The sequence below is a fragment of the Neltuma alba genome, unplaced genomic scaffold (assembly GCF_004799145.2).
Source record: "Neltuma alba isolate B1F8T4 unplaced genomic scaffold, ASM479914v2 tig00010603_pilon, whole genome shotgun sequence".
Taxonomy (NCBI): domain Eukaryota; kingdom Viridiplantae; phylum Streptophyta; class Magnoliopsida; order Fabales; family Fabaceae; genus Neltuma; species Neltuma alba.
Window position 1 is genome coordinate 104,394 of NW_021635465.1, and position 12,931 is coordinate 117,324.

The 12,931-nt window shown below is 32.9% G+C and overlaps 1 protein-coding gene across 1 annotated transcript in view; it reads left to right on the forward strand.

Moving 5' to 3' along the window:
- Nucleotides 1-2,359: 2,359 nt before the first annotated feature.
- The window catches only part of LOC114757504 (uncharacterized mitochondrial protein AtMg00810-like), a 35,801-nt gene continuing 25,229 nt past the window's right edge, over nucleotides 2,360-12,931 (forward strand). The window contains exons 1-2 of the mRNA XM_028946578.1: nucleotides 2,360-2,751; nucleotides 2,857-3,129. Of these exons, the coding sequence (XP_028802411.1) occupies nucleotides 2,360-2,751; nucleotides 2,857-3,129 (665 nt within the window). The remainder of the gene's footprint in view (nucleotides 2,752-2,856; nucleotides 3,130-12,931) is intronic.

The following is a 12,931-nucleotide window of genomic DNA, read 5'->3' on the forward strand; positions in this document are numbered from 1 at the left end:
GCGACGAACCCCAAAAAAAAATTTTAAGATAAAAAAAATATAATAATAATAATGAATAATAAATGCTTTGCAATTTCAGTTGCTCTTCAGAAATTTTTCTTAGCTTAGATTCTTTCTGCTCCTGCATCCTTTTGAAATTGATGGAAAGTTCAAATTGTACTTGTGCTTTTAGAAAACTTTCTATGCTTTTAAATGAGGTTTGAACTTGGACTAGTTATTCTCATGTTTTTGACAGATAGTAAATGATGATATGCTTTGAAATTAGGACTATGTGGTTTTTAACCTTTGAGATTGATTAATTGAGATTTTAGCTTTGTTGGAAGGATTTTTGGGAGAAAGAAAAGAAAAAGAAAAAGAGAAAAAAGCAAAGAAAAGAAAAGATAGTGATATAAAAAAAATTATAAAAATAAAAATAAGTAGCTTCTCTCCTTATGTTTGTTTAGATCAATTTTGTTTTAATAATTTGTATGCTTGTACTCATTTCCGGTTTCATTCTCATTCCATTCATTTCATTTGGTCTTCATTCAAATTCTGACCCCTAAAAGTCCTCTTAATTTGCAAAGTTTGCTTCCCGTGGTGGAGAGGTAGAATTATTACAAGCCTATGGTAGAAAGTGGATTGAGCAGACTTAGAGTGAAATAATCCCAAAACAAGTGAGTTAAGAGCAAAACACTTATCCGTGAGATAGATCTCTTTTGATCAATCTTTTGGGTTAATTGTCCATTGTGCTCATTTTTTTAGCATATCCTTGTTTTACTGTTGTCAACTCCTGTGAGAATTTCTTACTAATCTTCTGCTTTCATCTTTAAGCATGGTAGTGCTTCTCTTTGGGCTGGTATCTCTTTGAATTATTTTTGAGCTTTGTCCAAGAGTACAAAGGTCTAAGTGTGGGGGAATTTGATTGAGCTCAAATTATTCTTATCTTTTGATTACATCATCCATGGTTTTGTTGCATTTTCTGGCTCTTCTGGCTATAATTGAGCTTATTTTATATTAAGAGTCCATGCATTGAGTTAGTGTCTTTTTGAGGGTAAAATCGTCATAATTAGTTATTAATTTTATTCAATTAATTTCTAGGACAATTGATGCCTTAAATTGTTGCTTTTCAATGTAGAACACCTGAGATTAGAACCAAGGTTGAAGACTCAAGGCACATAGAGCAAAAGAGGAGCCTCTGCCACCCTTCACCACGGCAAACTCCTCGTATCAGCAAAATCAGACCCGACCATTTCGGGAAAATTTGACTTGCCTACTTCCATAAACCGACCCAGACACATCATATTCGGGTTAGAAACCATATTTTAGGGATGAATGAGGTCACACACTGACATCTAGCCACGATCAATGTTTTCTCTTCATCTTATCTCATCTCTCCTACCAGAACCCTAATCCCTCACCTTCCACTGTCATTTTCATCCATGGGCAACACTGAGTTAATTTCAATGGAGATATTTCTGCACACCATGAGTGGCTAGGCTTCCTCCAGCTCTTGAAGATGGATGATTGGCATGAGTTCTAAGAGCTTAAAAAGGGGAGTTTCAGTTTCATCTTTGTTTTAGCTATGTATTTATGAATTCCTAAGTCTAGGATTTGTAAATTCTTAGTGAAAGACTTTGATTGATCTGTAATCATTAGTTGATGATTCACATTTGTAGTTGGATTGGTTAATGTTGGATTTCATGCTTCAATATATGTAGTTACATATATGTTCTTTGTACCTTTCTTGATTCTCTTCATCTTGCATGGTCATGTTTTGATGATGAGTTGATTTTCTGTTGCATTGAACCATTTGCATTAATCATTCTTAATTACACATTAGGGAAGCTTAACAATGTTTTCATTAATGAGTTCATTAATGTAAGCATTGGACTCAATGAGTTATTGAGGTTGTTATCAAGAAAACCTAATGAATTTATAAAACTCCCACATCTTAAGAGAACTATGATTGCCAAGAATCCATTTTCAAGAGGTTTTACCAATTGATTTAGCACTTGATTTCCATCCATTTCATCTTAATCTCCCAAAAATCCAAAAATACATTTACATTCTATTGCATTTTATCTTAATTACAAGTCTCAATGAAAACCCCCAACTTTTTCTTGCTCAATTTGCATTACCATGGCATTTAGTTAATCTAGGATCATAATTTCGGCTCCACAAGTGAAACGACCTAAGGTTGTGCCTATAGTACAATCCTTGGATTAATTTTGAAAGTAGCCCCAAGGTGTAAGTAAGACAAGTCAAGGCGATTTTCAGGGAGCATGGAAAAGTATGTCGCCTCAAGAGATCCTTATAAGGCCTGAAGTAGAGTCCTCGGGCATGGTTTGACAGATTCAGTACTGTTGTGCAGAAATTTGGCATGTGTCAAAGTAAGTATGATCACTCTGTGTTCTACCAGAGCACAAGCACTGGCATAATTCTATTGGTTGTGTATGTAGATGATATTGTTATTACAGGGAGCAATATGTCGGGGATCTCTTCACTTAAGTCCTTTCTTAATTCTCATTTTCAAACAAAAGATTTGGGCCCGTTAAAGTACTTTCTCGGAATTGAGGTCTTGAGAAGTAAGAAAGGAATCTTATTGACTCAAAGGAAGTATGTTCTTGATCTGTTGAAGGAAACTGGAAAGTTAGGGGCTGCGCCAAACAGTTTTCCTATGATTTATAATCTACTCCTTGATACCGATGGAAGCATACCATCTGAGAATCCCGTTGATACTGCTAAGAGCAAGCCATTTGAGAACCCGGAGAGGTATTAAAGATTGATTGGAAAATTGAATTATCTTACTGTGACCTGTCCTGATATCACCTATCCAGTCAGTGTACTTAGCTAGTTTATGGTCTCGCCTACTATCAGACAGTGGGAAGCTTTAAAGCATGTGCTTCATTACTTGAAGGGGTCTCCAAGTTGTGGGATATTATACAGAAATCATGGTCATACAGATATTGAGTGCTTTTGTGATGCTGATCATGGTGGTTCAAAGGCCACAAGAAGATCTACTACAGAATATTGTGTCTTTGTGGGAGGAAATTTGGTGTCCAGGAGGATCAAGAAGCAGAACATGGTGTCACAATCAAGTGCAGATGCAGAATATAGAGCTATGGCACAATTGTGTGCAAGATCATCTGGGTATATCAATTATTGAAGGAGGTTGGTCTTAAAACCTCATTACCAGCAAAACTGTGGTGCGACAATAAAGCAACCTTACATATAGCTTCTAATTCAGTGTTTCATGAACGCACAAAATACATTGAGATTGATTGTTACTTTGTTCGAGATAAGATCAAGGAAAACTTCATCTCAACATGACATGTGAAGTCCAATGATCAATTGGGTGATCTCCTTATTAAAGCTTTGAATGGGGTTTGGGTTGACTATCTTTGTAACAAGTTGGGCATGATTGACATCTATGCTCCAACTTGAGGGAGAGTGTAAAGATATGTAAATATATTGTAATTAATATAGGATCAAATCAGATATGATAGGATAGGATATTATCCTCTAATAATGAGCCATTAATGACCGAGGCTCCTCTCTTGTGTATAAATTCCCCCTTTCTGATCATGAATATACAAGAAATATATTCCATATTATTTTCTCCTTAATAGAGAGAAATGAATTTTTGGAGGTCTGAAAAAAATTATGTAATGCTACTAGTGAATAGTAACTGATAAAGTGTCAGAATGGCTTGGGATTTTGATTTAGTTTGTGGGCTATCTTTTTGGGCCAGCTTAGACCATTTGTGGGACCCACATTAGGCCCAACTCAAGCCCAATTTCATGTAGCTTCTAGGCAACACTATTTTTAATTAAATAAAATGCAAAATTAAGGGATAAAGCTTGGAAAAATCTAGAGTTTGGCCACTTAGAGTGATTTGGTTCATTTTGCTATTGATGGCTGCAACATAAGCCCTATCATGTGTCATATTTTTGGCCAACAAGAAGGGGGAGGGGCATATTGGATTTTCTATAAATACCCCCTCTAAAGATGCAAGAAAAATGTTGGAAAATTAAAAAAAAAAAAAAGGGGGAGGTGCTGCCACTTTGTGTCCAGATCTAAGGAGACCAAATTTTAGGAGGTTTTGAGCAAGGAATCATTTAGTTTAAATCAAGAAAACATCAAAGAATGCTTAAGCCTCCTTATCCCTAAGTTTTGAGTTAGTTTAGTTAGGGTTTTGGTTTGAAAAATTAAGAGAAATTGCTACCCAATTTTCAGTTGAACATGTGATGTTTAGGGAAGGATAGAGACCTTAAATACCAAGTGGAATAAGCTTGTTTAAGTGATGTATGGAGTGGTTTTTGAAAGAAATTCCACTTAGGGTCCCTTATGTCCAATTCAGCTAATAATAGTATATGGGCTAGCAGTTTGTTTTGCATGGATTTGATCATTCCAATGGGTTTAAAAGGTGTTTTTGTGTAGGGATATAGTATTGGGAAGTGTTTAAAATCATTGGAATCAAAAAGAGAATTTTTGAAAGTTGTATACCCATATTCGGCCAACATGATTTGATGGGGAGAGAGTTTGATTTTTGAAAAAATGATTGGATATTTGAATTCCTCATAAAAAATTGTGTAGAATTAAGCTAAGAGATCATTGATTCTAAAGGAGGAACAATATTGTTAAAAATCAAAGCAAAAGGGGGAAAATTGTTAAATTGAAATTAAAGTATTGTGTTTAAGTTATTTAGTTATTAATATAGCTTATATTTATACTTGCATCAATAGGTGTTGTGAGGAGGAATCAAGGAGAAACATAATCCCTTTGAGGAGACTGAATTAATCAAGTGCTTAAAGGTAGCATTGAATTATAATTTGATTGTTTATCTTGCTTGTTTAATGTGATTATGTTTGTTTGCCTGGATTGAGGAATTGTGTTGTGATTTTGGTTGATTGAATGGCTTTAGGTTATGCTTTGTCTAAATGCATTGAATCATATTATATTGGAAATGTTGGTGTTCCTCTTCTAGTATGGTATTAACTATGATTTTATGTGATTTGATTATGCCTTGAGGTGTGATAACATGTCACATTGTAACCTGCTTGATTTACATGACAATTATAGTTCAATTGCTACTGTGATTTCTATAAAATCTCATTCCTCCTATGTTAAATTATGTCTCAAATAGGGAGTGACTCTTCCATGGATCAAGGCAAGGAATTGGTATTGGAATAGAAGAACATTATGGAAACTATATCACTGTGTTGTGTTGTGTAATGTTTTAATAAACTTTATGTTAAGTTGTAATGAAATATGGACGGTGATATAATGTAAATTATATTGTTATGACATGCTCTAATGCTGTAATGTTAAATGGTGCAATGTCAAAAGGATAAGGAAATAGGAAAAAGGGAAATAATTTCAATAAAAAAAAGATTAAGGGATAAAAATCCCTAAATCAGGGGCAAACTTGTGACACATACAATAATAAGCACATGATAGAATCTAGAGCTAAGATTTTTCAAGCAATTAGATCTCATTTTTAGCTCTAAATCAAGTGATAAACCATCAAATTTGGAGTTGTGTGCTAAGAGTTATGTCCTTCCAAAGTTGGGCTAAAATACTAAAAATTCAAAAACTAACTATATGAACAGTGCAATTTGTCGAATTTTCTGGTGCTGTTATGGATGGAATTAAGTCCAATGAATATTTTTTCTCTAAATTAATCTAGCTTCAAAGAAAAATTAGAACCACCTCATTTTGATTTTTCTAGAATTAGTTATGAATTTTCAAAGTTAACCAAAATTCGGATGAACAGTGTACGGACATACTTATATACTAAATTTTGAAATTGAAATTTTTCACTCAGAAACATTGGGAAATACGTTATAATAGTTCCAATTGATGTGTAATAAGGTATTAAAGGAGGTGTTATAATTATCTATTTGAGGCATATTACCATTCACTTTAAAGGGAAAAACATGATCTATTGATCTGGAAGGTTTCACAAATTAACTCCCTCAATTGCTCAGATTCACGTCAGTCAAACCATCTTTTCAAACGGTTGACTTTTGTCCCAAACTATCAATTCTTTCTATAATTATTTCTCTAACTTGGCATGCTAATTAAACACTCACATAGTTGATTTTAACAGCATACTTGAATGTATGATTGCATAAAGTAGTCATTTAAGATCATCACAAAATATTTAATTACATTCTTCCTCAAAATGCATGAAATGATTTGAGATCATAAACTGCCATTGCAATTATAATTCCATCATATATTGACCACCTCCTTGCCCTTTCATTGTGATGTTGAAGGCCCTAAGTTTTTCTTAAACATGGGGGTAAGATTCATGGAAATCTTAATAGCATAGCACCACATTCACAGTGTTAACCAAGCAAAGCATTTTATGCTAAATGAACTTACTAATGCATACTTTCACTTAATGTGTCACACCTTACTATCGGATCCACTTAAGGTTTAATTAAAACCATTTTAGACCACATTGGATGATTTTGGGCTCAAAAATCTATGAAAAATGCTGATTTTCGGATTTTTACTGTTCATCAGGTAAAAATCCAGTTTTCTGGCTCAACTTAAAAAATTCATAACTTAATTTAGAAAAATCAAAATGAAGTGGTTCAAAATTCTATAAAAAGCTCTTTGAATTCTCTTTGAAGAAAAAATAATCTTGTGAACCAATTCCATTTGCAAAAGTGTCATGTTTTTGTTGAAGTCAACCTCTGTCCATTTGGCAAAAACCCTCTTTCCAGATTATGAACCTTAACTCTGAAAAATCATTAAAAATTGTGCTGCTATCGATTTGAAGCTCATGATATCAACTTTAAGCATACCAAATTTTCCAAATAAATTCATTCAGGAACTTACTAAAACGTGGCTCTAATTTGGCATCTTGCTTAAGGATTACAGCACCAACCATACATACTTATACATAACCAAATATAAATGTTTCCTCATGGTTCATCACCATATTTATCCTTGGATTTGCAGCCTCCTTGATTTAGTCCCTAAAATATTAGGTTACATATGGGGGATGAGATTTTGATGAAATCCCAGTAGCAAGATCAATCAACCAAAACATCAATATGCATCAATTACAAGCATTCCAACCTTTTGCTATTAATAGGGAACTACTTTACCTCATACATGTAGCACTCTAACATGCAATAGCCAAGGCATATAAAGCAAGGAGTATAGCTACACAATCATCATTATCATCATTTAGCTCAACTACATAATAGCACATGAAATTGCATAGCAATTAATGCAACACTCAACATTAAGGTTAATTAAGTCTTACTACCTTGATCCAATGCTCTTTGATTTTCTTGTTCTTCTTTCTTGCTTCCACAAATGCCAAACCCTAACATGGCAATCCATAAAAAGGGTGGCAAGAATTATCAACCATTCCACATAAAAGTCAACAACATAACTCAAGGACAACCTTTGTCTCTTAACGCTTCCATCTTTGTTCTTTAATTTTTAGAGTTTGGTTTCCCTAAACCCTAAAATTTCCCTCTTGACTCATTCCTACATGATTTTTCATATAGATTCCAAATATCTACTTAGATTTAAGCAAATAAAACTCCCTCTTCCAGTTTTGGCTTGGCCGAACCACTATGGTTCATTTTCTAAAAATTACAACTTTAGCTTTAATGCTTCCAACCTTTGTTCTTTAGGTTTATCCTACACCATTTTTCATTTTGAACACAATGGAAGCATCAAAACTTTGAAAAACACATCCTAGGGTCCAGCTCTTGTCTTGGTCGAACAGTACCTCTTGAGAAATAATAAAGAAATCTCTTCAAAAACAACATACAACCACTTGAAATAACCAAGATTTGAAGTGTTTTAACAAGTTTCAACAACAAAACATCCTCCCCTACATGAAGATCATTTTGGCCAGCAACTAAGAAGAGGATACACAAAATTTTCCAACCATACAACTTAAATAAACAAGCAAGGAATCATCTTAGAACAACTTATCAAGCTTGAATGTTAGTTGGAAGACCAAAGTTGCTTGCTTTTCTCTTGATTTCCCTTCAAGCTCACTCTTTTCTCTCTTGATCTCTCCTTGGCCAAAACTCCATCTTATTTAGGGGGTGGAAGAGCTCAATTAATGCACTAAAATATCCCAACCATCATCATAAATGAAAAGCCAAGTGTCACCTTCCTACTTAGTCTTGAAACTTCTCTCTTAATTAAGTAAATCATAACGTAATTAAATTCCAAAGTCAAGATCCTCTCCACTTAATGCTTGGCACTTGGAAAGCTTTAATTACCATCCATTAGAGGCTTGACAAATGGCAACTTGTGGGCCAAGTAAAATGCAAAACTCTAGTCTTCACTTTATCGGTGCACTTTTACTCCAAGTTTTATTTCTTTTCTATAATTACAGTACTCTGGCCTTTGTAATTATTTTCTATCAAATCCATAATTTATTCTCCTTATTTTTATCTTCCCAAATTTCCCACCCTGTCTCAAAATTAATTTCCCAATAATTAACAAAAAAGAAAAACTAATTTCCTTCTCTTTATTGATTTTTCAGCTTTTCAGAGGAATTAGGAAAAATCTTGGATACTTGAGGGTCTTCTTTTAATTTCATAATCTCTTATAATTTCTTGGGGTATCATAGGAATTTTCTTGGGATTTTATTCTCCTTCCAAGTATTTATTTGGAATTTTCCAAATAAAAGGCCTCAAACTAGCTTAAATCGCCCTTAAATTCCTTTGTAATTTCTCTAAGAGTAATTTGGTCATAAAACCAATTTTATAATCCCATATAATTTTCAAAGAACATTGTCCTCATTTTTTTCTTAATTGTTTGAGACTTGGAAGTATTTTTTCATAATTATTCTTGACCAATTTTCTTTAATTAGTCAAACTTTTCATAATCGACTTGGAAAATTATAATAATTATTTTCCACCATAAATATTCTATTCCTCCTTATCCTTTTTAGCCTTTAAATATTTAGGAATATCCTTATTTCTAATTGTCATATTACTAGATGTGACATAATGCACATACCATGGAAAGGACATAACATACTTCTCATTCATAATACTCAATATAGCATAAACCAAGGCATTACATGCATGGATTTATACATCACATAACATCATCATCTCATCCACATCATGGCATAGAAACATAGCCTACATAAAGCAATAAATACAATACAAAGTAACATTAGAATAGTAATTGCTAGCTACCTCTTTCAAGCTTTATCTTTTCCTTTAAGCTCTTCCTCTCTCGAGCAAATCTTCTTCCCTTTAGATGCTAGGCTTATTGATAATGCAATAGGACATCGCTACTTATTATTCCATCTAAACATTAATCAAATAACCCTTAAACCCATTTTCTTTGATTTTTGGGTTATTACTTACGACTTTGATTCTTTAAATCTCTTGGGCTATTTCTATATAATTGTTTATGTAGAATTCAAATATCCACTTGGATTTATGAAAATCCAATCCCTTCCTAAAGATCTCATTTTGGCCGAATAGGGGTCTTTGGAAAATAAAATTTCTATTTTCAATTTTAATACTTCCAAGCTTCCTTTCTTGGTGTTTCCCTACACCATTTCATCATTTTTACATATTGAAAGCATCAAATTGAATCAAATATAACTCTAACCCCATTTTCTCTCTTTGGCCAAATTGAATCATCAACATAAGGGTTGGATTTTCTTTTGAAAACTCAATTAATCAAAACCAATCAAATCCTATCCTTTTTAAGTGTTTAATCTATGTTTCAAACCCCTGATCAATTCCTTTCATATTTTTTAAAATTTTGGCAGCATCTCCCCTTATAAAATGGCCATCCAAATCAACATAAATTGACATAAAAACAGCCCACAATTAATCACAAAAAGCTTAGAAGCTTACCTTAGTGATTCCTTGATCTTAGGTAGACTTTCTCTCTCTAGATATAGTTCTTTCTCTCTCTAAACTCAAGAGTCGCAAAATCTGCCCTAGTTTTCTTGCTTTGGCCAAAATTGTGAGGGGGTTGAAGGATACTTATATGCCAAGCTTTAATCATTTGCCATCTAAGTTTAACGGAATTACAATGATGATGTGTCAAGCTACGCTTTCTTCCTGCATTTTCTCTTTCTTTTATTTAATTCCAAATGAAATGGATTTCAAAAGTCAAAATCGTCTCCATCCTTAACTTGACAAGTGGCACAATGAGAGCCAAGTAAAAAGGTGTGTACTTTTTACCTTTTTCAGCACTCTTTTTATACTGAAATAGCTTCGTCTTTTTCTATATCAGCGATTTGAGCTTCCTAATTAATTTTTGCCAGATCGTTAATATCTTCTTATCCATTTTCCCTTCCTAAAAAGCCTTCATTTGCTCTCATAATGAATTTGTATCATTAATAGAAAGGAAAACTAATTTTTTTACTATATTAGTTTTCTTACTCGAAAGTTACTTTTCGAATCTCTAGGCTCATTAAAACCTTCTTGATCATTTCATAACCACTTATTAATCCTATAGAAGTTCCATGAATTTTCTTAGGATTTATATAGCCTCATAAGTATTTATTTAGAATTTTCCCAAATAAAATCCTAATTAGCATAATTGGACATTAAATTCCCTTAAAAATTAACCAAGGGCATTTTGGAAATAAAACCACTTGTACAATATCTTATAATTTTCAAGACACTTTACCCTTATTTTTTCTTAATTTTCTAAGACTCAAAACTATTTTCTATAATTAATTTTGACTAATTTTTTCTAATTAGTCAATATTCAATAATTATTGAAAATTCAATAATTATTGCTTTCCATCATAATTTCAACTTTTGAGCCTCAAATATTGTCCAGGGACCTTTTGTCACATCCTGATGAAATTTTACTTCGACATGGGGAATTAAAAGTTGGGATGAGGGTTAATATAGAAATTAGACTCAGAGATGAAACAACTTTTGAGGTGAAACCTTGATAAGGTCTGGGCTGACATTTTCGTAATTATTCGTCTAAAAAGAGTAAAACGGAAAAAAATTGAGAAAAATTATAGAAAATTCCTAAAAAATAGGAAAAGTGTAAGGTAAAGGTTTTACAAACTCAATTGAGGCCTGAAAGGTGAAATTATTCTAAAAATTAATTATTACGGAATTTCCCATAAACGAAGGTTTTTCGGAAAAATATTAGAAAATAGGAGAAAAATAATTATTTTAATCAGTTAGAGGCCTCAATAAATTTGAAAAAAATATGGATAAATCATATAAATATTTATTTGAATTTATGCAATTGGTTTTAGGCCTTGAAAGCTCAAGAATTAATTTTAGGGAATTTATTTCCCCGCAGTGACGCTGATAAAGGTCTAATCGGAGAAAATTCAAAATAAACACCTAGAGGCGGCCAAAAATTCTGAAAATTTTCAAATCATGTTCTTATATTAAAAGGTGAATTATCATGGAGAGAAATAATTTTTTAGAAGGCTGAAAAAATTATAGAATGTTACTAGTGAATAGTAGCTAATAAAGCTTCAAATTCGTTTGGGATTCTGATTTAGGTTGTGCATCATCTTTTTGGACTAGCACAAACCATTTGTGGGGCACACATTGAACCCAATAAAGGCCCAATTTCATTGCTTACTGGCCACTTCACATAATTAATTAAAATAAATGCAAAATTAAGGGATAAATGTTGGAATAATCTAGAGCTTGGCCACATGGTTCGATCTGAAGCTATGAGCATTTGATGGCTGCCAACTCATCTTATTTCAGCCATTTTGGATGTCCAAAAATCAGAGAGAAAGGCAGCTTGGTTGGTCTATAAATAACCCTTCCTAAAATACAAAAAATGTTGGAAAAATAGAAAAAAAAGGGGGGAAGTTCTATCACTTTGGTTCTAGCTCTAGTCAACTTAAAATCTTGAGCTATTTAGACAAGGAATCACTCAGTTTTTATCAAGAAAACATCAAGGTATGTTTAGGCATCCCTATTCCTAAGTTTCAAGCTTGGTTAGTAAGGGTTTTTGGCTTGAAAAATTAAGGGAAATGCTGCCAAAATTTTGCTGGACCATTTCATGTTTAGTAAAGGGTATAAACTTTAAATACCAAGTGGAATAAGCAAGATTAAGTAGTGTATAGATTGGTTTTTGGAAGAAAATCCACTTAAGGTTCTAGGGGTTCAATTCAGCCAGCAAAAATACATGGGACAGCTATTTCTTTTAGCTTGATTTGATGATTCTAATGGATTTAAAACATGTTTTTTTGTAGGGATATACTATTGGGAAGTGTTTAAAATCATTGGAATCAAAAATAAAATTTTTGGAAGATTATACCCCCTATTCGGCCAAGATGAATTCTTGGGGAAGAAGTTTGATTTTCTAAAATCTGATTCAATATTTGAATTTCTCATGAAAAATTATGTAGGAATAAGTTATGAGGTTATTGATTCTAAAGGAGGAATTATTTTGCTAAAAATCAAAGAAAAAGGGGGAAATTGTTAAGTTAAAGATAAAGTGTTATGTGTAAGTGGTTTGGCTATTAATGTGGCCTATGTTTATGCTTGATTTAATAGGCTTTGTAAGGAGGAGTTAAGGACTATCACTGTTCCTTAAGGAGACCAAATTAATCAAGTGATAAAAGGTAGCTTTGAATTATAATTTGATTGTATATCTTGCTTGTTTAATGTGATTTGTTGTTTGCTTGGATTAAGAAACTTGTATTGTGACTCTGGTTGGTTGGATGCCCTTGGTTTATGCTTTGGCCAAATGCATTGAATTGTGTTATTATGGAAGTGTTAATGTTCCTCTCTTAGCATATTGTTGGATATGATTTTATGTGGTTTGAGGATGTCTCGAAGTTCTATAACATGTCACATTGTAACTTGCTTGATTTGCATGATAATTGTAATTCAAATGCTACTAAGATTTCTTTAAAATCTCACTCCTCCTATGTTTTATACACCAAATAGGTGATGGTTCATTCGATGGCAAGGGCGAGGAAATGGTTTTG